The sequence below is a fragment of the Callithrix jacchus genome, chromosome 5 (genome assembly GCF_049354715.1).
Source record: "Callithrix jacchus isolate 240 chromosome 5, calJac240_pri, whole genome shotgun sequence".
Lineage (NCBI taxonomy): Eukaryota > Metazoa > Chordata > Mammalia > Primates > Cebidae > Callithrix > Callithrix jacchus.
In genome coordinates, this window is record NC_133506.1 from 130812482 (window position 1) to 130837153 (window position 24672).

The 24672-nt window shown below is 52.7% G+C and overlaps 1 protein-coding gene across 2 annotated transcripts; it reads right to left on the minus strand.

The window, feature by feature from the left end:
* Positions 1 to 347: 347 nt before the first annotated feature.
* Positions 348 to 18842, minus strand: FADS6 (fatty acid desaturase 6). 2 transcript variants are annotated; one of them, XM_008997724.5, is made up of 6 exons: positions 18624 to 18842; positions 17859 to 18025; positions 7680 to 7860; positions 5727 to 5914; positions 3796 to 3975; positions 348 to 2884 (listed from the first exon to the last, which is right to left on the minus strand). In XM_008997724.5, the coding sequence occupies exons 1-6, from the start codon at positions 18775 to 18777 to the stop codon at positions 2735 to 2737; spliced, it is 1020 nt and encodes a 339-aa protein (XP_008995972.1). In that variant the 5' UTR covers positions 18778 to 18842; the 3' UTR covers positions 348 to 2734. The 2 variants fall into 2 exon arrangements, with proteins under 2 accessions (XP_008995972.1, XP_017828307.1); XM_017972818.4 differs by lacking the exon at positions 3796 to 3975 and having other exon boundaries at positions 1748 to 2884.
* Positions 18843 to 24672: the final 5830 nt, after the last annotated feature.

Genomic DNA, 24672 nt, shown 5'->3' on the forward strand with positions numbered 1-24672 from the left:
CAGGGCCTTCATATGCTGCCCATGCCCCAGTCAGGCCCAGATCAATAACAATGAGTCATTGGTTATGTATTTGGATGGTTTTAATCATGAGCCAGGACTGTGTATTTGGGGCCTTTTCTGTCACTGCATTTCTCAAATGGAGAATTAGCAGTTTGATTAATTACACCCCTAGACCTTAAGGCCATTTCTAAGCTGCTAATACATTTCCAAGGAGCAGCAATAACATAGCAAAGCGGTGGGCTGGGGAGCCGCCAAGCCTGCCTCGTGCCAAGACGGCTGCCTGGATCCAAAACTCCACTCCATCAGTCGGCCTTCTAGCAGGGAACAGATGGCACACTGAGAAGGGGTGATTGAGGACAGTTTAATGAAGGAGTTTGTGTACAGAGGTGTGAGCAGGGTGAAGGGAATGGAGAAGCACCCAGGCTAGCAGCAGCTGGAAGCCACTACCGCCCCAAGCCTGGAGGGAGCACTTTGGGAAGGAGTGAGAGTCTGTAGCTATGGAAAAGGGCGTCTAAAGGAGTTGCAGTCTTTGGTAAAGGCAGGCATGATGGAGATGAGTGGGGAGTGCACCTGAAGGAACCAGTGGCCTCTGTGCAGCTGCCTACAGCCACACACAGAGGGGCTCTCCAACGGAACTGGACTCAGGGAGTGCCTGTGCCTGTAGCCAGACCCCTCTGCCTATCCCACAGGCTCCCATTTGCTGGCAGTTTGTCTCCCTGTCAGCAGGGTGAGCACGCCCTTCACCCCATCCAAGGACTTCACTAGAAAACAAGGCAGTTACGCACTCAGAGAATGACTTGCATGCTCTCAGCTGGGGAAGACTTGGCAATGTCTGGAGACAGTTTTGTCATTACTTGAGTCCCAGCACCTAGTAGGTAGAAGCCAGGGATGCTGCGAAACATCCTACAGTGCACAGAGCAGCCCCAACAGCACAGAGTTGCCCAGATAAAATGTCCATAGTGGCCGGGCACAGTGGCTCATGCCTATAATCCCAGCACTTTGGGAGGCCGAGGCAGGCAGATTGCCTGAGCTCAGGAATCCAAGACCAGCCTGAGAAACACGGTGAAACCACGTCTCTGCTAAAATACAAAAAATTAGCTGGGAGCAGCAGTGGGTGCCTGTAGTCCCAGCTACTTGGGAGGGTGAGGCAGGAGTATGGCTTGAACCCGGGAGGCAGAATTTGCAGTGAGCCGATATCGCACCACTGCACTTAAGCGTGGGTAACAGAGTCAGACTCCATCTCCAAAGGGAAAAAAAAATGTCAATAGTGCTGAGGTGAGAGAACCTGTTTTCAACTAATGAGTCTGGCCTCTGGTCCCAGGTCTGGCCTCCTTCTCTGTCTCTCCCTCAGCCTCCACCTGGGCACTTTCTAGCACCCTCCCAGTCCAGCCCCAGCCGGAGCAGCTCCCAGCCCTCTCTCAACACTACCCACCGTGGGCTGAATCTCAGTGGTGACCCCCAGTGCCTTGGTCTCTTCCTCTGCCTGACATTGGCCGTTCCCTGGTATTCCCATCTCACTCCCAGGCTGCAGACCATCCTTCCACAGCCCCCCACCCAGCCCTGACTTCAGGCTCTTCTATCTACACCTCACCCTCTCCCATTCCTCTCTGAAGCCATCTGTCCTCCAGACCCTGTTCCCAGAACCCCCTCCAGCTCCAACCCCCTCCCCCAAACTTTCCCCCCTCCCCCATCCCCAATGGATGATCCTCAGGTTCACCACTTCTAAACATCACAGAACAAAGTAAACTTTGTTTGAGCTAGCCAAGGTCACATTCAAAGCTATTTATTCTTTTTTTGAGACGGAGTCTGGCTCTGTCGTCCAGGCTGGAGTGCAATGGTGTGATCTCGGCTCACTGCAACTTCCACCTCCTGGGTTCAAGTAAGTGATTCTCCTGCCCCAGCCTCCCAAGTAGCTGGGACTACAAATGTGTGCCACCAAAACTGGCTAATTTTTTGTATTTTTAGCAGAGATGGGGTTTCACCATGTTGGCCAGGCTGGTCTCAACCTCCTGACCTCATGATCCACCTGCCTCGGCCCAAAGTGCTGGGATTACAGGCGTGAGCCACCTCGCCCAACCTGCCATTTATACTCTTTCCCCAGATCTGTCCCTGAGGGACCTTCTCCCCTCACTTCTGTGGAGTTCTCTCCACACAAAACACACTTGCTTTTATCTCACTGATGCTGTGGCCTGGGGAACTGCTGAGCCAGTGTCTTGCACAGGTTCCGTTGGCTGAGAATCGAGGAAGGCCTGCCAAAAGCAAGCTCACCTGAGGTCCCCGGGGAGAGGGCACCTTGGTGGGCAGAGCCTGAAGGAGGCAGTGGCCAAGGCCATGTGGGGCTCTCCCAATGCCAGGGAGGTCACAGCCGAGGGAGCTGACCCTGCCAGGTAGCCCCTGCACAGGATCCCTCCTCACCCTGTCACTTCACCTTAGCCCTACCAAGGCTCAGATGAAGCAGTGGGAAGGACCCAGCTCTTCAGTCCTGAGATGGAGCTGCTGAGGTCCAGACTGACCAGCATACACAGCCACCATTATTGCTCCCCCCAGACACGCCTCAAAACCCAGAAAAGCAAGCAAGGCAAGTGGCCCCCAGACCCCAGGCCTGAGTCCCCCCTGCCTCACTGTCTGTCCAGTGTCTCCACTCTCCAGGTCCGCCACCAGCCACAACCCCTGGGCCAGCAGCAGTAGGAGGGCTAGGGCCGGTCCACGCAGGGGCGGGGTGGCTGCACTGGCCTCATTGCAGCCCCACAAGCTCAGTGATCGGCGGGGCCTGCACCATGAACTCCTCATAGCGATGGAGAAACAGCCGGAAGCGAGCCAGATATGAGTCCTCGTTGTATGGTAGCTGCTTCTCACGGAAGAACTGGGACACCACGGGCTTCACCTGGTGGAAGACCGGCAAGAGAGGGGCCTATGAGCTGGGTCTGTGGGCAGGTCCATCACCCCATGGGGGGTGTCTTCTTCCCACCCCCAGCTCCTATCTGCCTTGTTCCATGATTCTCCAGAGGAACAGAAGGGCTTAAGTCAGAGAATTCTTGTCCTCACCCAGCAGAAGAAAGGAGTGGCTTCTTCCCAACATCCAGGGATCCTGACAGCATGACAGCCCTCCTTGGCACAGGGGGCTAAAAACCAGAGCTCCCTTTTACCAAGTACCTACCATGTGCCAAACATTTCAGATCTATTTCTCCATTTCATTCTCAAAGCCTGTCAACATAAGCCCTGCTACTCCCATTTTACAGAATAGAAAGCTGAGGCCCAGAGGCATTCAGTTCACTTGCCCAGAGTCGAACTGCTAGTAAGAAACCTGGGTATCTCTGATCTGAAACCCATGCTGCTGCAGATACACTGGCTGTCCTTCCTCGGTGACCTCTGACCAGGCCAGATGGGGAACTTGGAGTTCAGGTGAACCCTGAAGGTTCTTCCCTCCCCCTGCCACTTTTTTTTTTTAAGGCAGGGTCTCACTCTGTTGCCCAGGCTGGAGTGCAGTGGCATGATTATGGTTCACTGCAGCCTCAACCTCCCCAGACTCAGGTGGTCGTGACTCAGTTTCCCAAGTAGCTGGGACCACAAGCATGTGCCACCACACCCGGCTCATATTTCTATTTTTTGGAGAGACGGGGTTTCACCGTGTTGCCCAGGCTGCTCTTGAACTCATGGGCTCAAGCAATCTGCCCGCCTCAGCCTCCCAAAGGGCCAGGATTATAGGCGTGAGCAACCCTGCCGGGCCCAAGAATCTTCCCTTCCACCCTCTAACAGTCCCTTCATTCCAACACCCCCAGCCCAGACCTCGACTACCTTGAGGCACATGTTGTCAGAGAGCCTGGGGAAGAGGTGGTGTTCCACATGGCAGCTGATGATCGAGTGCCCAAACGCCCAGTCCAGCACCGGCAGCCGGGCCAGGTTCAGCACCCCCAGGCTCATCATGTGGATCCGGCGGGGCTTGTTGTCCCGGGAGAACATGGGCAGCCCAATGTGCTGTGACAGACACGTGGATCACGCTGGGCAGCCTGGACTTCCCCACCCCATGCCAGGTGTCCTGGGACCTCATGCTACCCAGAGGGCTCTTCTGTCCCCCACCTCCTATGCAGGGCACCTGGTAGAGGGGCCCCTAGCCTAGCTCCGATGCTGACCCTGTTTCCTGCACTGAGTCTCATCCATCTCTGCTCCTCCCTCCCCATCTGGACAGTCAGGGACTTAGCCCAGGCACCTCTCAGGGTGCATGGTTCCCTCGTGCTCTTGACTGCCTACCACTCACTCCTCACACCTTCACCTCATCGCGGAGAGACTCTTCCTGCTCTGTTCACCAGTCAAGACCCTACTCGTCATTCAAAGTCAAGTTTCATAGGCAGTGTCAAGTGCTTCCTCTGCCAGGTGCTGTCCTAGGTCGGGAACTCAGAGGTGACCAGGAGCCTCGGAGGGTGCAGGACAGGACACAAGTATGGGATTAAGTAATTAAATAGTTAACAGCAGCTGTGGTAAGTGCTGGACAGGGAGGTACAGGAAGTGCTTCTCTGGTGACTTCCCTGGGCATGTCCCCGTGGAAATGACGCCGGAGCTGAATGCTGAGCCCTGGCCTCCCATGAAGAACTCTGTCTCTAGTGCCTTCATTTGCCTGCCTCAGGCATTCACTGGGGCCTTTATCTCCTACCACGTGGGCATCCATGAATGGAGGGAGGCATGCTGACTGTGTTGAGGAGAAAGCTCGATTCTTTTTCATTTTTTTATTTTTTTTTAGATGGAATCTCACTCTGTCCCCCAGACTGAGTACAGTGGTACAATTTCGGCTCACTGCAACCTCCGCCTCCCAGGTTCAAGTGATTCTCCCACCTCAGCCTCCCAGGTAGCTGAGATTACAGGCGCTCACCACTACGCCCAGCTGGTGTGTGTGTGTGTGTGTGTGTGTGTGTGTGTGTGTGTGTGTGTGTTTTGAGGCAGAGTCTCGCTCTGTTGCCCAGGCTGTAGAGCAATGGCATGATTTTGGCTCACTGCAACCTCTGCCTCGTGGGTTCAAGTGATTCTCCTGCCAGCTAATTTTTGTATTTTTAGTAGAGACGGGGTTTCGTGCCATGTTGTCCAGACTGGTTTTGAACTCCTGAATTCAGGTGATCCTGGCTCCTCGGCCTCCCAAAATGTCAGGATTATAGGCATGAGCCACCATGCCTGGCCCTTTCTGTGTTTTTAATAGAGCATTTTGCCAGGTTGGCCAAACTGGTCTTGAACTACTGACCTCAGGTGATCCACCCACATCAGCCTCCCAAAGTGCTGAGATTACAGGCGTGAGCCACCACGCCCAGCGGAGAAGCCTGCTTCTTACCTGAACTCAAAACTCTTGAATGATCCTTGGAGTCGGTGGGGGGAGGTCGAGGTCGGAGGGGAGCACTTACCAGAACTGCTGTTAATGACTTAATCCCCTAATTGTGTCCTGTCCTGCACCAACCTGAAGCTCTTGTTCACCTCTGAGTTCCCGACCTAGGATAGCACCTGGCAGAGGAAGCACTTGAGACTGCCTGTGAAACTTGACCTTGAGCGATGAGTAGGATCTTGACTGGTGAACAGAGCAGGGTCTCTCCAGGATGGGGTGAGGGCACGGTGTGACGACAGCAAGAGGGAGGATGCCTCATCCCTCAGGTGGCCCCTCTCTCCTCACCCTAGAGTCCAGCCTGCAGTCAGGGTCCCTGGGGAATGCTCCCCTTAGCCTCCCGGTGCCCAGGTTGGGGTGGCCTCACCTGGAAGATGTTGACGTGGAGGTAGGGGTGGGCCAGCAGGGATCTGGTGACGAACATGCAGCCCAGGGCTGAGCTGGGGCTCTTGAAGCCTGACAGGTTCAGGAGCAGCCAGTAGTGAGAATAAAGGCCCAGGGAAACCAGGGCCAGCGTCCGCAGGGCCGTCCCCAGCTCCACCTTCCTCAGCCGCTCTGCAGGAAGAGGCAAGACATAGAGGGAGGGGACAGGCAAGGCTCAGATCCATCAGGAGCAGCTCCCTGCTAGCTCAGGTGTGCTAAGGCAGTGGCAGGGGACTAAGTGTGTTCAATTCATACCCACAACAGCCCTGAAAAGCAGGGTCCCTCATTGTGTGGATGAAGAAATGAGGCAAGGCATTGTGGCTCAAGTCTGCAAACCCAGCACCTCGGGAGGCCAAGGCAGGCAGATTCCTTGAGCCTTGGAGTTCAAGACCAGCGTGGGCCACATGGCAAAACCCTATCTCTATCAAAAATATACAAAATTAGCTGGGCATGGTGGCACACACCTGTGGTCCCAGCTACTCAGGAGGGGCCTGATCTCCTAGGCTCAGGTGATGCTCCCACCTCAGCCCCCTGAGTAGTTGGAACTACAGGTGTGCACCACCCTGGAGTGAGCTGGGATTGTACCACTGCACTCTCCAGCTGGGGCAATAGAGTGAGACTCTGTAGAGGTGGAGGAGGGGGGTGAAGAAGAAAAAGAAGGAGGAGGAGGAAGAGGGAGGAGGGGAGGAGGAGGGAGGAGGGAGGAGGGGAAGAGGAGGAGGAGGGAGGAGGAGTGGAGGAGGAGAAGGGAGAAGGAGCGAGGAGGGGAAGAGGAGGGAAGAAGGGAGGAGGGGAAGGAGGAGGAGTGGAGGAGAGGAGGGAGGAGGAAGGAGGTAGGAGGAGGGAGGAAGAGGAGGGAGGAGAAGGGAGGAGGGGAGGAGGAGGGAGGAGGGGAGAAGGGAGGGAGGAGGGCAGGAGAAGGGAGGCGGGAGGAGGGGAGGAGGAGGGAGGAGAGGAGGAGGGGAGGAGGAAAGGAGGAGGAGGAGTGGAGGAGGAGGGAGGAGGGGAAGAGGGAGGAGAGGAAGAGGGAGGAGGGAGGAGGAGGGAGGAGAGGAAGAGGGAGGAGGGAGGAGGGGAGGAGGAGGAGGGAGGAGGAGAAGAAGAGGAAGAGGAGGAGGAAGAAGGAGAAGAAGAAGAAACAAAGACAGAAACAGGAAGCAATCTGATGAAGGTCAAGCTGTGAGATTTAAACCCAGGTCTAGCTGCTCCCTCCCTCCTGCTTCCTCCACCATACAACATCGCTCCCCAGACATCAAAGCTGTTAACATGAAGTATTATTTGTGCAAGGCAGCTGCAAAGCATTTTTTTTTTTTTTTTGAGATAGAGTCTAGCCTGTCACCCAGGCTGGAGTTACAATGGCAAGATCTCAGCTCACTAAAACCTCCACCTCCTGGGTTCAGGTGATTCTCCTGCCTCAGTCAGCCTCCCAAGTAGCTAGGACTACAGGCCCCCACCACCACGTCCAGCTAATTTTGTTTTATTTTAGTGGAGGTGGGATTTCACCATGTTGCCCAGGGTGGTCTCAAACTCCTAAGCTCAGGCCATCCACCTGCCTCAGCCTCCCAAAACACTAGGATTACAGGCATGAGCCACCATGCCTGGCCCCTGCAAAACATTTTTTATACCTAGGCCTCATTTTCTTCACACCAAACTTGAGGAACAGGTAGAGGATCCGAGGCTCAGAGAGGTTTGGTTATCTGCTCAGGGTCCCCAGCTAGTAGGTGGCAAAGCCAGACTTGGCTCCAGGTCCCACGCTCTCTCTACCCTGCCAGGCTGTCTCGGCAAGTCTTTCTCGGGCCATCCTCTACAAGCTACCTCCATGAAGCCAGGCAGGCAAGGAGAGCAGAGGAACCAGGTCCATGCAGGGCACCCCAGACCAGGCTCTCTTGGTACTCACCAACAGCCACCAGTGGCGTGGCAACAGGGAGGAGGAGAGGAGCAAGGAACATGTAGACATAGCGGTTGAGGCAAGGCAGCCTCCACGTGCTGGAGTCCCCCAGCCCCACCACATTGGTGTAGGCATGGTGCATCTTGACATGCCCGTGTGTGGCGTGCTCTGCAGTGAAGGCGGTGCATACCTGGAGGAGAGAGCCAGAAAGGATGCTGGGGTTCATGTCAGGCACAGTGGGGAAAGGCAGAACCTTTGAGAGCCCTGAGAACACGCCTGCCTCCTCAACCCCTGCATGTCCAGGGCCGTCCTCCATCACAGCCCCAGCTAATCAGCTTTGACCATCAGCTCTCAGGGATCTATCACCACGGAGTGGCAGCCAGTTAATACAAGCCCGTCCATTTGGCGAGGCTCTGCAAAGCCTTTGGGGGTGGGAGGCTGGAACCCTGGAGTGCCAATCGGCCAGTGACTACCCAGGCTGTCGTGACTGGAGGCACTTCGGGGGATGATCCCAGCATCCACTGCAATGATTTTGTGTGCGTTTCTCTTAGAAGCATCTGGTCCTTCATAACACTGAGCACTCTGAGCCTGGAGCAGCAGCCAGGAGGGGCAGCAGGAGTTGGGTGAGAGTGCAGGAACACCATCCCCTGAAGAGTCCACAAGGTGGGGGCGGTGCCCTGATGGGAGCCCAAGAGCTTCTCCCTAGAGGTGACTTCTCCAGCATGGAACCCCGGTGGGATTCTCCGAAGCGCTCTGAGCAGCAGCACAGCTCTGACTCCTAAGAGAGCAGTCAGTCTGGAATGCAAAAGTCACGCTAAGGTGCTTCTTAAGCAGATATATGCAAATGGTATGCAGATGCAAGCCTCTTCCAATATTTTATCTAGGACAGAAAATGTGGCTAATTTTATTGAAGACGCTGCCTGACTGTTTCTGGAATGACGTGAAAAATTTCCCAGTACCACTCACTGCAAGCCAGGTAAAGATAGCCGGGCACCCCCTGTGGAGGGCTCACTGCACCAGGCTCGGCATCCTGCAGGCACACACTTCCCAAGGGAGGTGGGGGGTGACCACATGCTGCTGAGTTAGTTGGAAAATGGATGGTCTTGCTGAAAAAGGTTATCTGTTTTTATTTTTATTTTATGAGACGGAACTCACTCTGCTGCCCAGGCTTGAGTACGGTGGCGAAACCACAGCTCATGGCAACCTTCATTGGAAACAGATGCCCAGTGCCACAAAGAAAAATCAGCACTGAGACAAAGGATCTCTCAGCAGCACAGTGTTTACTTCCTGGACTGCTGGAAAGGTACCCTCACCAGCCATCTTGCCACGAGAGTACAATGAACAAAGGAAAGCAGACAAGTTTATCCCTTATGAATGTGGGGTGGTCCTTACCGCTGTGTCTGATCTCTGTTGGCTGGAGCCAGACCTCACAATCTAAACTAAAACCCGATTGGCTAACAACTTACAACTTTTCTAAACAGGAAAAAACAATGGAGAGCTGGGACATGCCTGTGAGCACGTCCAGCACAGATAGCTTGGCTAAAGTACAAGGACATAGAATATACTATGTGCCTATAAGCACGGCATGTCTAACAGCTACATAGGATAGGGCTTAACAAACAGTGATTAGCACACCTATTCTTTAACAAGAAAGGAAACTTTAAAGAGGAAATTTTCTACTTCCCACACTCTGCCTCCCGGGTTCTCCTGCCTCAGCCTCCCTTGTAGCTGGGACTACAGGTGCCTGCTGCCACACCCAGCTAATTTTTGTATTTTTAGTAGAGATGGGGTTTCACCATGTTGACCAGACTGGTCTCAAACTCCTGGCCTCATGTAATCCACCCGCCTCGGCCTCCCAAAGTGCTGGGAATACACGTGTGAGCCCCGCGCCCAGCCCAATTTATTCTTTCATGCAGTTGTTTGTTCATATAAGCATTGTCTGACCACTGATGGTGCCCAGCACCGGGCTACACCTGTGGGGTTCCCAGGGCCTTGTCCCTGGGAAAGGGAAGAGAATGCCCTCAGCACCATTTGATGGGCTCAACGCTGACCGTGCAGGGCCTGCTCCCATGAGAATAAGGTGCTCTCAAGGGCTACTCTTGCTGTGGCCCTCACCAGGGTCCCGCTCTCATCCCGAAGGTGGCTAAAACATGGCTGCATTCACACAGATCCTGCCCCAGAGCCAGCCAGGAGAGTTCCCTGGGGACTTGCACCTGAAGACTTGTATTCTCCCTGCGCAAGACGGCCAGGTGGAGCAAATGAAAATACAGGATGCTCTCTTAATTCTGAATTTCAGATAAACAACAGCTACATGGAATATTTGGGATATACTCATACAAAAATATCGGTTGTTTGTCTGAAATTCAAATGTATCAGTGTGTGTTAGGCTATTCTGCCATTGCTAAAGAAATATCTGAGGCTGGGTAGTTTGTAAAGAATAGAGGTTTAATGAGCTCAGGTTCTGCAGGCTGCACCGGAAGCTTGGTAGGGAGGCCTCAGGACGATTATGATCATAGCAGATCATAATCACGACAATCGTGGCAGAAGTCCAAGGGGAAGGCAGAGGGAGCAGGCAGTGACATGCTGAAAGCAGGAGCAGTGAGATGGGGGCAGGGGCAGGGGTGCCACACACTTTTAAATGACCAGACCTTCTTTTTTTTTTTTTTTCTGAGTCTCTGTCTGTCGCCCAGGCTGGAGTGCAATGGCGTGATCTCAGCTCACTACAACCTCCACTTCCCGGGTTCAAGCGATTCTCCTGCCTCAGCCTCTTGAGTAGCAGAGCATGCCCAGCTAATTTTTTCTATTTTTAGTAGAGACAGGGTTTTGCCATGTTGGCCAGGCTGGTCTGGAACTCCTGACCTCAAGTGATCCACCCACCTTGGCCTCCCAAAATGTTGGGATTACAGGCCGGTATAAACGGCCAGATCTTTTGAGAACTCACCCTCACTCTCACCAGGACAACACCAAGGGGATGCTGCAAACTCATTCAAGAGAAACACCTGCATGATCCAATCACCTCCCACAAGGCCCCGCCTCCTCCCCACTGTTGGTGCAGCAGCAAGAGCTGACCGCTGGGGTTACTGCCTTCGTTGACAAACTTTTGAGTTTACCTGCCAGGAGACAAGTCTCTCTTGCACCAGCAGAACTACTGGTACGTCCAAAACCAACTCACCTGACCTGTAACTCAAAGCTTTTTTTTTTTTTTTTTGAGATGGAGTCTTACTCTGTCACCTAGGCTGGAGTGCAGTGGCGTGATATCAGCTCACTGCAACCTCTGCCACCTGGGGTTCAAGCGGTTCTCCTGCCTCAGCCTCCCAAGTAGCTGGGATCACAGGCGCCTGCCACCACACCTGGCTACCTTTTGCAGTTTTAGTAGAGACGGGCTTTCACCATCTGGGTCAGGCTGGTTTTGAACTCCTAACAGTGATCCACCCGCCTCGCCCTCCTAAAGTGCTGGGATTACAGGCGTGAGCCACTGCGCCCGGTGAAAGGCTTTTCTTAAGAAAACCTACATTTAAAGATTACATTTCAAACTGGGATTTAAGGGGGACAAACATCCAAATCATGTCACTGGGCATTTTATATTTTACCTAGAAAACTTCCTGCTGAGGTCCATGGAGCCCCAGCAGCACCCAGCATTCTGGAGCCAGATGTGAAGGAGCTGCTGATGCCCTGGGAACCAGCAAGTCTGGAGAGAGGAACAGAAGCTGCGCAGATCCAGCCTGGAAGCTCTTCTGCCAGGCCAACGCTGCCCCTGGACTGTCCTGCAGCCCCTCTTTCTCGTCCTGTCCATTCCTGCTGCCTGCCAATCTGCACCTCCTCCTCCTCCTCCTTGCTGATCCCACCTAGACAACCTCCACCTAAACCTCCTCCTTGAACCCCATCCCTGCCCTCTGTCCTCACCATCTCTCGGCCTGCCCATGCCACCATGCCAACAGCCTTCATCCCGTGTCCTGCCTCATCCACCGCAAATCCAATAGAGTGACCCAGTTAAAACCCAACACTGCATCATAATTTCACAGCTATGGTTTTAATCCTGTAGGGTACTGTTTGTGTAAAAACTAAAAGAGGGGTTAGGCACAGTGGCTCATGCCTATAATCACAGCAATTTGGGAGGCCAAGGTAGGCAGATCACTTGAGGTCAAGGGTTCAAGACCAGCCCGGCCAACATGAGGAAACCCATCTCTACTAAAAATACAAAAATTAGCCAGGTGTGGTGGTGCACACCTGTAGTCCCAGCTACTTGGGAGGCTGAGGTAGGAGAATCGCTGGAACCCAGGAGGCAGAGGCCGCAGTGAACCGAGACCATGCCACCACACTCCAGCCTGGACAACGGAGTGAAACTCTGTCTCAAAAAAAAACTAAAAGAGGAAAATATTAGAGAAGAACATGGAAGAGACTGACAACCTGCAGCCATCATCTCCCAGAGGAAATGGGACATCTTCAGAAAGGGGCAGGACGAAGACCTCTCCCGATGCTTTTTGAATTCTGAATTACATAAATACATTACCTATTCAAAAAATAAGTTGGTTTTGAAAACTCCCAACTTAGATGACCACCTTTGGCCACAAGACCAAGTTCCAGGTCCTCTGCGACAGGCTCTCGCTGTGTTGCCAAGGCTGGTCTCAAACTCCTGGGCTCAAGTGATCCACCCGCCTCGGCCTCCCAAGGTGGTGGGAGCCACTGAGCCTGGCCCACACCCCAGTATTAATAGCCAAAAATATCTCCAGACATGGCCCAATGTCCCTGCCCTGCTCTTCCCACCCCAGCTCTCAGAGCCTTCACTCCACCCCGGTTGGTGCCCTCATCACATTCTGCCTGCCCCGGGCACCTACCAGCTGACGTGGCATTGAACAAGTGGCTTAACCTCCCAGATCAGGGTTTCCTCATCTACAAAGTGAGGGTAATAATAATTTCACCCTTGAAGGGAGGTGTGACTATGAAATTAGGTAATTTACATAAAATATGCAGGAAGCAGCCAGTAAGCGTTAGCCAGTGAGATCAGGATTTTTTATTATTTTAATGTCATGTGTATGTGTCTCTTTTACACTTGACTCTGAGTCCCTGGGGAACTAGAACAGGGTCTTATTCACAGTTATGTCCCCAGCATCTATTGGAGCGTGGTGTAAGAGGAGCTGGGAAACACACACACACACACACACACACACACTACTAATGTCCATTTCCTTGGTTTTGATATTGAACGACACTTAGATAAAGGTAATTATTGGGGGAAGCTGGATAAAGGCTACACCAGACCTCTCTGTCCTGTTTTTGCAAGTCCTGTGAATCTATAATTATTTTAAAAATAAAAAGGGTAGGCCGGGCGCAGTGCCTCACGCCTGTAATCCCAGCACTTTGGGAGGCCGAGGCGGGTGGATCACGAGGTCGAGAGATCGAGACCATCCTAGTCAACATGGTGAAACCCCGTCTCTACTAACTAAAAATACAAAAAAAAAAAATTAGCTGGGCATGGTGGCGCGTGCCTGTAATCCCAACTACTCAGGAGGCTGAGGCAGGAGAATTGCCTGAACCTAGGAGGCGGAGGTTGCAGTGAGCCAAGATCGAGCCATTGCACTCCAACCTGGGTAACAAGAGCGAAACTCCGCCTCAAAAAAAAAAAAAAAGGTTTTACAAAAGTATATTTTGTACTGCAAATCTGACTTTTCCCTCTAAATAAACATTAAAGATTAGAAAGATAAGAAGTCATAGTTGAACTTAGGCAACAGCCCTCGGGGTTTGCATGGGAACAGGCAGAGAGAAGTTTGGAGAGACAGCCTGGAGGACAATGGCCACATTGAACTCCTGTGAGAAGAGAACGTTCCAGGATCACGACTAGGCTGGGGGTTCCTGGCCCTGTTTCCACCCCCACAAGAGGCCTGAAGGAAGGCGATGGCATTCCCCTATGAGGCACCCCTCCCCCAGGGCAGAGCTCCAGCATCGGGGGCCCCGCCCCTGAGTCACAAAGCCAACTTCACAAGGGTTTGAGGCGGACACACCACCGGAGCTTAGGAACCGGCAGGGCCTGTTCCCTCCCACTCAGGGGAGCATCTTGGATTGTGAGTGACATGCAGGAGAGTCCCCAAAGCCATCTGATTTCAGGAGTTAATCCTTCCCAAGCTTCAGGGCTTAAATTACGGGGGACTGCCCACCCCACGCTGCCCCCCACCTTCCCGTGGCCATCTGAGCATGGTGCAGTCCCTTATCGCCTGGCAGTCCCCATGGTGACCCAGGACAGGGCTGGGCAGGTACTCTCCTCGCTGGGCCAGGCCAGGGTTATCAGAGGCAGGAGAGAAGGTCAGGGATAGAACTTTCCTATGTAGAACAGAAATGGGGCTTCGGAGGTTGGATACTTTAGGAGAGAAACAGCCTGGAGTGGAAGCCTCCCCCTCCAGCCTGTCAGCCCCTCCCCCAGATCCCATGGCCCAGCTTTGAGCTGGTAAACCCTGAGACAATCCCAGTAAAAGCTGAGCGCCCAGGAGAGCCAGTGATACTCAGGTAATGCCTGAGGCTGCAGTATTTGCCAAACACCAAAAAGAACCTAGGTCTATAGGCTACATTATTCTGCAGTGATGATGTCTCCTGAGCGTCAAGGTTTGGAAAGAGCACAGGTACCCCCCAAGGAAAGATCCTAGGAGAGAAGACACCAAGAAGTGGGAGGAGAGTCAGAGATCTAGGAAGGGTCCCAGGGCATCCTCTGAGGTCCTAGGCAGCAAGAACTTGTCCTCTGCACCCTGCAGAGGCTCAGAGGACCAGCATCCAACCCCCCAACATATACACAGCTCTGTCAAGCTTTGCAACCTTGAAGTTAAAAAAACAACAACAACAACAGGCCAGGCACTGTGGTTCATGCCTGTAATCCCAGCACTTTGAGAGGCCGAGGCAGGTGGCTCACCTGAGGTCAGGAGTTCAAGACCAACCTGACCAACATGGTGAAAACCCATCTCTACAAAAATGCACACAAAAAATTAACCAAGCATGATGGCAGATGCCTGTAATCCCAGCTATTGGGGAGACTGAGGTGGGAGAATTGCTTGAACCCGGGAGGTGGAGGTTGCAGTGAGACAAGATTGCATCATTGCATTCTAGCCTGGGCAACCGAGCGAGACTCTGTCTCAAAAAAAAAAAAAAAAAATGACGAACAAAGTAAACAACAACTGCTCGCCTTTCCACGCAGCTGACCACGCTAACTCCAGAGAAAGAAAGTGACCATTGCACTGCGAAGCCTGGCAGCATCAGGCCCTCCCCTCAGGTCTGCACTGCTACGTTTAATCCACATGCTGGCCACATGAGGGGGGTCCTGTTATTTCTCCTGTTTATTAGGCGAGGAAAGTAACACTTAAATGTTGAATTAAATAACTTGCTCAAGGTCAGGGCAGCCAGTGGAGCTGGGATTCCAACCACAGAGAGCCAGAGTAGCCCACCCTCTCTGGGGGGATGAGCAGCAAGGCTGCGGTGAACTTGGGGTGAACTCCAGAGAAGTAAAACCATAATAGGAGGATGTGTATGTCTCAGAATAGAACAGAGACAGGCCTGGAGAGATAACCAGCTTTCACTGACCTTGCTGCAAGACAGTTGTTAGCTGAAGTATGTGAACTGAAGTATGAGAATTATAACCACAGGCTGTTCTAAGTAACTGCTACCTCCCTCTGCTATGTGCTTTGGAAACATATAAAATAAAGTACTCTTCAGACAGGCCGGTCAGAGAGACTGACGTCCTCACTTCCCAGACCGCCTGGCCCAGCTTTCTCTATGTCTATGTCTGTGTCTTTCTTTATCCCCCACCGTTGCCTCTTAGGTCTTTGAACCCTTGTGCAGCATGGGATGCAGCATGAGCCAGAAACCACTGCTTCAAAGGCTGCTCTTGAACTCCTGACCTCAGGTGATCTGCCTGCCTCAGCCTCCCAAAGTGCTGGGATTACAGGTATGAGCCCCAGACACTGTCCTCGCCACTACCCTCCCTGGCAGACAAGACCAGCACCCTCCTCCAGCACTGCACTTGCCTCACCGATACCAGCCAGATTGGGAAGACTGGTCCACCCCTTCCCCCATACTGGGACTGGGCCCTCCCAGAGGGTAGCTGGAGCAAAACTGTGGGATGAAAAAAATCAAGACGCATCCCATGTAGGTTAGTCAGAGGCTTGAGTGATAAACTACTCAGGCCCTGTTCCTCAGCCCACTGCAGTCCACCAGCCAGGTGTCACACCACATGAGGCAGGAGCCAAGCCTTCCCTCCCCAGCTTCCAGGGGGCTCGCGGGCCTGGACCTGGTTCCCTAGACAACTGCAGGGTCATCGTCAACCAATATTGATAGAAGGCCTAGCAAGAGCTCAGGTCTGTGCCAGAAGCTGAAGAGACAGAGTCAAAAAGATGAAGCCACGGGGCTTATGGGGAAAAGACAGCATTCACAAGCAGAATGCAGCCCTAAGGCTACCTGGGTATCTCCTTCATGCTGGGTTTCGGGTGGAGAGCTCCAGCAGAAAAGCCCAGGAAAACTTCTCAGAGGAGGCGTCCTTGGCCTCCTGCCTTCATTTGGCACACATGATAGTTACTACGTGGGAATAATACTTCGGTGTTGTGTATCAGATTCACCTGTGGAACTTGGTGACAACACAGTGGCCCAAGTCTGCTTCTCTAGCAAGCCTGGGCCTTCAGGTCATTCTGCCACCAGACTCCCTCCCTCCTCCTGCGCCCCGTTCCTAGAGGACACAGGGCAGGACACAGTAGTCCAGACTCTGGTTCAGGTGTGACCCTCCATCCTGCAGTCACCTGGCCGCCTCCTCCTGCCTGCCGCCGCCAGTCCACTCTGCCCAGCTGTGCACCCACTGGTTGCTGCAGTACAGCCAGCGCCACCACCTCTGCCGCACCTGCCCCCACCCACAGCCCAGCTGGGTCTCGAACACCAAAGTTTGAGAACCACTAGGTTAGCTCTGTTCAGTAAATCCCTTACAGCCAAGCAGTCCCAAAGTCTTGGCACCTGCTCCTCATCCTCAGCTGCCTCCAGGCTCCTGGCACTTGGTACAGCTTTTTTTAAACAATGCAAACATAGCTCATTCTGCCCTGTGACCCAGCGTTATGACACAGTCCATGTCACCAGCACAGTCCAGTGTCTCCCTTGCCTCTCTGTGGATTACAAACTTGGTGGGCGGCTGACCCAGAGTCCAGGGCCTGGCCAGTGTCTAAGAGTCTGGCCAGGACCACTGCTCAGGGCTCCCAGGGAAATAAATTGTCTTGATATTGACCCTGAGGATCAGAAGCCTGTCAGTTCCTCTTGTCTTCAGCACTTTAGATGTGTGCTGGTGAGAAGGGCAGGGAAGGAGAAGGCACAGGGGATATGATAGTGCTAGGGGAGAAATGCTTCATCCACTCAGCTGAGTGGATAGTATTATAGATATACAGATATATGTGTGTGTAGATAGTTATATAAAGTCATGTAACTTTATAAAAACTTAATAATTAAGTTATTTGGTCACAATGACCAGTCCTTCCAAAAAGAGAATTGTTTCTGGTCCCAGCTTTCCTATTTATTCATAAGGTGTGGCCATTTATTTATTCAGGGGGACCATCACCTGGGTGGCCAGGCAACGGTCCCCCTGGAAACGAGGAGGGAGCAAGTTCAGCAGAGGAACTGGAGAGGCTTGGAGACCAGTTAAGAGAGAAAGACAAGCTGGTCAGAAACCTTTGCCTTCCTGGCCTTGCCGGAAGGTAGGAAGGCCAAGGTAGAACTGGCAAGGGGCGGAAGAAGAGAGGGCAAGGGTCAGGTGAGGTGGGTCCTTCCTGGAGCTGACCCCGGGGAGCAGGGGGCTTCTCAGAAAGGCTGGACCATGGCCTGGCATCAGAGGAGCAGCATCCGGAGTGAAGGGCCCCTCCCCCCCCTTCTGTCAGTGGTTCACATTTTAAACCCGATTGCAAAACCTGGAGGCCCCAGTGGTTGGACCTGTGGGCCAAGATAGTCGCATACTCATCGTGCAGTTTTCTATCATGGGGTGCAAACACTCTCTCAAGGGCTTGGAGAAGTGCACTGACACACTGTAGTGCGTACTGCACCTGTGGACTCGCATACCATCAGCCGCAGCCACCTGCCCCGCGGGCACACGCACAGCTGGACACACCCACTTGCTTGCACAGAAGAATGAGGTTGCCCACATGGTCCCAGCAGCTGCTCACATCCTCCTTCTCCCAGGCTCACCTCCACAAAGAAAAGCAGCCAGATCTTGCTCCAGCGTTTGGACTCCGTCAGGGCCCCGTGAGTGGCCAGGTGGCTGCCTTTGACAGTGAGCGTATAGTGGCACACACCCAAGACGGTGATGCCAGACGAAAAGACCAGGGCATTCTCGGAGCGCAGGCACAGGAACCCTATGTGGGGAGGAGAGGGGACCGGGTCTTTCTCTAGTTCTGGGTGATCTGGGCCCAAACACCTCAACCCCTACCCTGGGAGCTCAAATTAAAGTGGACCAGACTCCGGGGTCAGCCACAGGCAGAGGTGAGGCAGGTTCCACTGTGGACTGAGGGGGACCAGGATTGCCCCTTCAGTGGTCCTGACTCTCCCGTGGTTTCCCTCCTGGGCCCCCAGCCAAAGCAGTGAGGGGGCCTCAGGTACCATGGGTGTTCCAGACCAGGAAAGTGCCAGGGGAAACTCCCACCCCCTCTCCAGTCACACCTCATTTCTCCCGCCACTCCCCTCCCACCTCGACTTTCCCTTCCACCACCCTCCTGCCATCAGACTCCCTCCCTCCTCCTGCGACCCGCTCCTAGGGAACACAGGGCAGGACACACCAGGCCAGACTCGGGTTCTGGTGTGACCCTCCATCCTGGGGTCACCCAGCCACCTCCGCCTGCCTGCGGCCGCCGGTCCACTCTACCCGGCTGCACTCCCAGAGCCCGCGCCGCCACCTCCGCCGCACCCGCCCCCACCCGCAGCCCGGCCGGGTTGCCAGGTCCTCTTGTCCCTCACCGGCCGGCAAGGCAAGGAGGCTGAGCGCGAGGATGGCGCAGTCCACTCCGTGGCGCTCCCACCAGGAGCTCGTCCTCACCACATCCTGGACTAGTACCTCCAGCTCCCGCAGCAGCGCCTCGCCCCCGCGGGGCGCGCTCCGTGCGGGTTCCATGGGCTACCTGGGCTACGTGGGCCCGGTGGGTTCCGTGGGCTCGGGCCCGGCGCGCACGGAGGACTGGTGGACGAGGCGGGTGTCTGCGGCGCAGGCAAAGCGGGGCGGGGCGGGGCGGAGTCACGAGCCGCCTGGGGACACCCGCCCACAGGGTCAAGGTGCTAGACACCCTGGCTCCTCTGCTGTGCCCTCAGGAGACCCGGGCCCGGCCCCCTGCGGGACCCTGGCGGGCCGCACCAGAACCGCCGCCGGGGAGGATCCGGGGCCAGCCGCCGGGAATGGCGGGGACAGGGAGGCGACCCTGCGGTGAGACCCAGTCCCAGGTAGTAGGGACAGAGGCGCCAAGGGCACAGAGACCCCAGTGGAGACACCCCCTTCCCACCGCCACATCCGGAGGGCCTTCCCTAACCTCCGACCTCAAATAACTCCCTGAGTTCCCTTGGTCCCTGGGGTCTGTCCGAGCCTTCTCCTCCCACGACCCTGACTATTCTTAGTGGCACTAAACGGCTGCCTCCGCACGTGACACACATGACACATGCCGTTATCTGTCTCTGCCAGCAGACGGGACCCTCAGTGCCGCAGAGGCCTCCTCGTTTTTCCCAAGCTCTGTCTTCCCTAGGGCAATACTGGGCACAGGAATATCTGGGAATTCCTGGGCAGAAAGTTCAAGGACTCACTCCCCTCGCCATTGCCCCTCCCCGTGGGTCAAGGAGTGAGAGGTTTCCTCTGAGTGTGGCTTCAGCAGAGGTCACCCCAGGGGAGCTGGCTCTTCAGCCCAGTCATGTTTTGGGTGAAGGGGGATAGCTATGGGGAAAACACATCCAGAGGTCATGGTTCTGGGTGGGCAGGCGGGTCCCCCTGCCATTCCACTCCCTCAGGAGTGCCCAGGTCTGAACCCAGGGCGGAGGTCTCAGCCGAGCCCTCTGAGATGTGGGAGCCACACCTGTCACAGTCCCCTCCCATCCCCAGGTCCTCACCCCGCACTGCTGGAGATGACCGTGGTCCTCAGGGGATAAGCCTCTGTCCTCTGGGAACTCCTCTTCTCTGCTTCTGAATACCCTTTCTCTTTTCTTCTTTGTTTTACTTTTTCCCGATTTCATATTGAAGTCTCATGACTTAAGGGGTCTGGTATGGTGGGGACATGGGCATTTTTACCAGGAGACCCTTGGGAAAGAGAAGCTGGGGGAAGCCTGTCAAGGACACTAATGACTTCGATTCCTTTTGAGTCCTTTTTCTTCAGGAATTCTTTTTCTCTATCTTTTTTTGAGAGACAGGGTCTCGCTCTATCCCCCAGGCTGGAATGCAGTGGTGCAATCATAGCTCACTGCAGCCTCAATTTCCTGGGCTCAAGTATCCTCTCCCTCAGCCTCTCCAGTAGCTTGGCACACACGGGGAGCACTAAGCCCGGCTAATTATGAATTTGTATGAGCTTATCCCTTTAATTATTTATCAAAAGATAAGGTCTGTTTACCAGCTCAGTATTCTAAGGGGCTGATAATTTAATAAACCAATTCTCACCAAGTGTGCGTGCACATACACACACCTCACAGGTTACCACTGACAGTCGCATATTGATGAGGTTTTGTGGATTCCCCACATCCCTCAAGGATGGCATCATCTAAGGCCAGGTGCAATGGCTCTCTCGCCTGTAATCCCAGCGCTTTGGGAGGAGGAGGTGGGCGGAACAGTTGAGGTCAGGAGTTTGAGACCTGCCTGGCCAACACGGTGAAACCCGTCTCTACTAAAAATACAATAATTAGCCGGGTGTGGTGGCACATGCATGTAATCCCAGCTATTCAGGAGGCTGAGGCAGGAGAATCGCTTGAACCTGGGAGGCAGAGGTTGCAGTGAGCCGAGATCTGCCATTGCACTCCAGTCTAGGGGACAAGAGTGAAACTCCATCTCAAAAAAAAAAAGGATGGTATCATCTTCATTTAATCAGCAGAGGCCCCAAGAGATGAGCTGATCTGCCCAAGACTTTACAGTTACTAAATGGCAGAACTAGAGCTGAAATCAGGAGGCATCTCCAAATGCAATGGTCTTTTGTCTCTATGAGAGATTCTTAAGACAGATAAGGAAGAGGTGCTTCTCCTTCCCTTTCCCACCCTACCCTCAAATCCCTCCCTCTCTGGCATACTACAGTTTTCAAGGGGGGATATATTTAATTTGTAAATGCATACTGGATATTAATATGCCATATTTTAAGCTTATAAGGAGATCTTATCGCTTTAATCATATGTACCAGGAACTTCCTGGTACCACAGTTAGCATCTGTGCATGATTGTCCGGGCCCTGGCTCCCTTCTAGACATCCAAGTGGTACTGGACAGAGGTAACTGCTGAGTGCCAAACAGAGGAAAGAACATGTATTAGAGGAGGTCGGAGGAGCAGGGATCCCTGTGGGGTAGGGCTGGCTGCTAGCCTCCCAAGAGAGGCAGACTTGATGTAGAGCAGATTTAGCATGGTGGCTCACGCCTGTAATCCCAACGCTCTGGAAGGCTGAAGTGCAAGGATCACTTGAGCCCAGGAGTTGGAGGCTGCAGCTACCTATGATTGCATCACTGCACTCCAGCCTGGGCAACAAGAGCGAAACTGTCTCAAAAAAAAAAAAAGGCTGGGCCAGGTGGCTCATGCCTGTAATCCCAGCACTTTGGGAGGCTGTGGCAGACAGATCATCTGAGGTCAGGAGTTCAAGACCAGCCTGGCCAACATGGCAAAACCCTGTCTCTACTAAAAAAAAATACAAAAATTAGCTGGGTGTGGTAGTGCACACCTGTAGTCCCCGATAGTCTGGAGGCTGAGGCAGGAGAATCGCTTGAACCCGGGAGGCAGAGGTTACAGTGTGCCAAGATCACACCACTGCACTCCAGCCTGGGTGACAGAGCAAGACTTCATCTAAAAAAAAAAAGTGAAAAGAGTTTAAGTTGAACACATGCATACCCTAGATATATACTCAACAGAAAAGCAAAGAAACATACACAGATATTCACAGTGGCATTACTCAAAAGATAGCACCGGGAACATTCGATAAACTGTGGTGTTTGCATGTGATGGGGGGATCACTACACAGCCAGAGCCTAATGCTGAGCAAATAGAAACCAGACACAAAAGGACAGCGACCAGGTGATCCCAGGTGTATAAAGTTCAAAAACAGGCAAAACAAATCTATGGCGTTAGAAGTTAGGATGGCTTTTACCGATTAGGGATAGTGACTAGAAGGGGAATGGGGGGTTCTCTAGGGGCTGATAAATGTTTTGTTTCTTTTTTTTCTTTTTGAGACGGGGCGCTCTGTCACCAGGTTGGAGTGCCGTGGCACAATCTTGGCTCATTGCAACCTCCACCTCTTGGGTTCAAGAGATTCTTTCGCCTCAGCCTCTTGAGTAGCTGGGATTACAGGCGTGCACCACCACACTCGGCTCATTTTTGTATTTTTAGAAAAGATGGGGTTTCACTATGTTGGCCGGGATGTTTTGTTTCTTAAACTGAGTTCTAGTTACCCTTATCTGTGTTCAGTTTGTAAAACTTCATCATGCTATACTGTTAGGAGATACGCATTTTTCTGTCTAGGTGATATATATATATGTATGTATGTGTGTGTATATATGTATATGCATGTGTATATATGTATATGTATGTGTGTATGTATGTATATGTATGTGTATATATGTATATGTGTGTATATATATGTATATGCATGTGTGTATGTGTATATATGTATATGTATGTGTATATATGTATATATGTGTATGTGTATATATGTATATGTGTGTGTATGTGTGTGTATGTGTGTATATATGTATATGTATGTGTGTATGTGTGTATATATGTATGTGTGTATATATGTATATGTATATGTATATGTGTGTATGTGTGTATATATGTATATGTATGTGTATATATGTATATGTATGTGTGTATGTGTGTATATGTATATGTATGTGTATATATGTATATGTGTATATATGTATATGTATGTGTGTATATATGTATGTGTATATATGTATATGTGTGTATATATGTATATGTATATGTATGTATATATATGTATATGTGTGTATGTGTGTGTATATATGTATATGTATGTGTGTGTATATATGTATATGTGTATGTGTGTGTATTTTTTTTTTTTGAGACAGAGTTTCACTCTTGTTGCCCAGGCTGAAGCACAATGTTACCATCTTGACTTACCATAACCTCCACCTCCAGGTTCAAGCAATTCTCCTGCCTCAGCCTCCCAAGTAGGTGGGATTACAGGCACGTGCCGCCATGCCCGGCTAATTTTGTATTTTTAGTACAGACGGGGTTTCTCCATGTTGGTCAGGTTGGTCTCAAACTCCAGACCTCAGGTGATCCTCCTGCCTCAGCCTCCCAAGTGCTGAGATTACAGGCGTGAGCCACTTTGCCCAGCCAGTAATTGCCTTCTGTAGAGGTATAAATCAGAAGGTAAAATCACCCCTAAACCCAGCACAGTGGAGCGTGGGAAGGCAGGGCGGGGCTGGCAGGTGGGTTCCCTTGGCCATGGAGTTGGCATGAGTGTGAGTGGGTGGCAGAGCAGCTGACCTACCCTTGCCAGCTGTACCCAGAGCCTGAGTGACACCCCCAACTCATCCCTATCCCTCTCTGTCGTCTCATCCTGACTTCTCAGCCCCTGGTCCTCCCTATCCCTGCCTCGGGATTCTGCTCACAAGCAAGGCTGAATGGTGAAGCCTGGGACGAGGCACTTTGTACAGCAGGCCTGTCCTCACTAGGGCTTCCTGCTTCCACATGTTTCCCAACAGGCCCTGCAGGCCTAGTGAACAGGCCTGGGCAGGCTCCTTAACCTCTGCCCACAGTGGCAGAAACAGCCAGGAGCTGCCTGCTCTCCCAGCCACCCTCGTCTAGACTTGCCTCTGCCCCCACGCAAGCCCTTATCTGTCTGCACAAGATTCAGCATATGTGAAGAGCACAGCGGGGTTTTGAGGTCAGGCACACTTAGTAGCTGTGTGACCTTGCACGAGTTACTCAACCTCTCTGAGCCTTGGTAGCTTCATAGACACTAAAAAACAGACATTTAAAGAAGTGAGATAGACCGGGCACAATGGCTCACACCTATAATCCCAGCACTTTGGGAGGCCAAGGCAGGCAGATCACCTGAGGTCAGGAGTTCAAGACCAGCCTGAACAACATGGTAAAACCCCATCTCTACCAAAAATACAAAAATAAAATAAAATAAAAAACTACCGGATGTGGTGGCCTGTGCCTGTAATTCCAGCTGCTCGGGAGGCTGAGGCAGGAGAACTGCTTGAACCCGGGAGGCGGAGGTTGCAGTGAGCTGAGATTGCACCACTGCACTCCAGCCCAGGTAACAGAGTGAGACTCCATCTTAAAAAAAGAAGAAGAAGAGGAAGTGAGATAAATATGAATGGGAATTTTACCATTTTCTTCCTGTGCCCCAGTGGATTGATGCTCACACACACCTGGGAGACTGCTTCAAACTTCGAACAAACATAAGGTCTTTTAGCTCTTAGGCTGTGAAAGTAAAGTAGTCAGCAGCCTATGGTCTAAATTGCTCAGCTTGGCATTTAAAGGCCTCCAAGTACCAGCTCCATTTCCAAATACTCTCCTGCTTGGGCTGGAGTGACTGGGTCACTGATCTCTGACCCAAGGACAAGCATGGCTCTTTCTCCCCTTTAGATCTTTCTTCCCAGGGTAACAGTCTCTACTCCTATCCCCCAACCAAGCCCCACCCATCCTCTGGGTGTCTGGCAACTTCAGCCATCACAGCAAAGCTCTTTCAATGTTTTCGTATATTTCATTCAGCCTATTTTATTGAGCACCTACTATGTGCCAGGCATTTCAGCTTTCACCATTCATCCTTCCCCTTCTCTGACTTCATACCCACTACCAGCTAGCATTA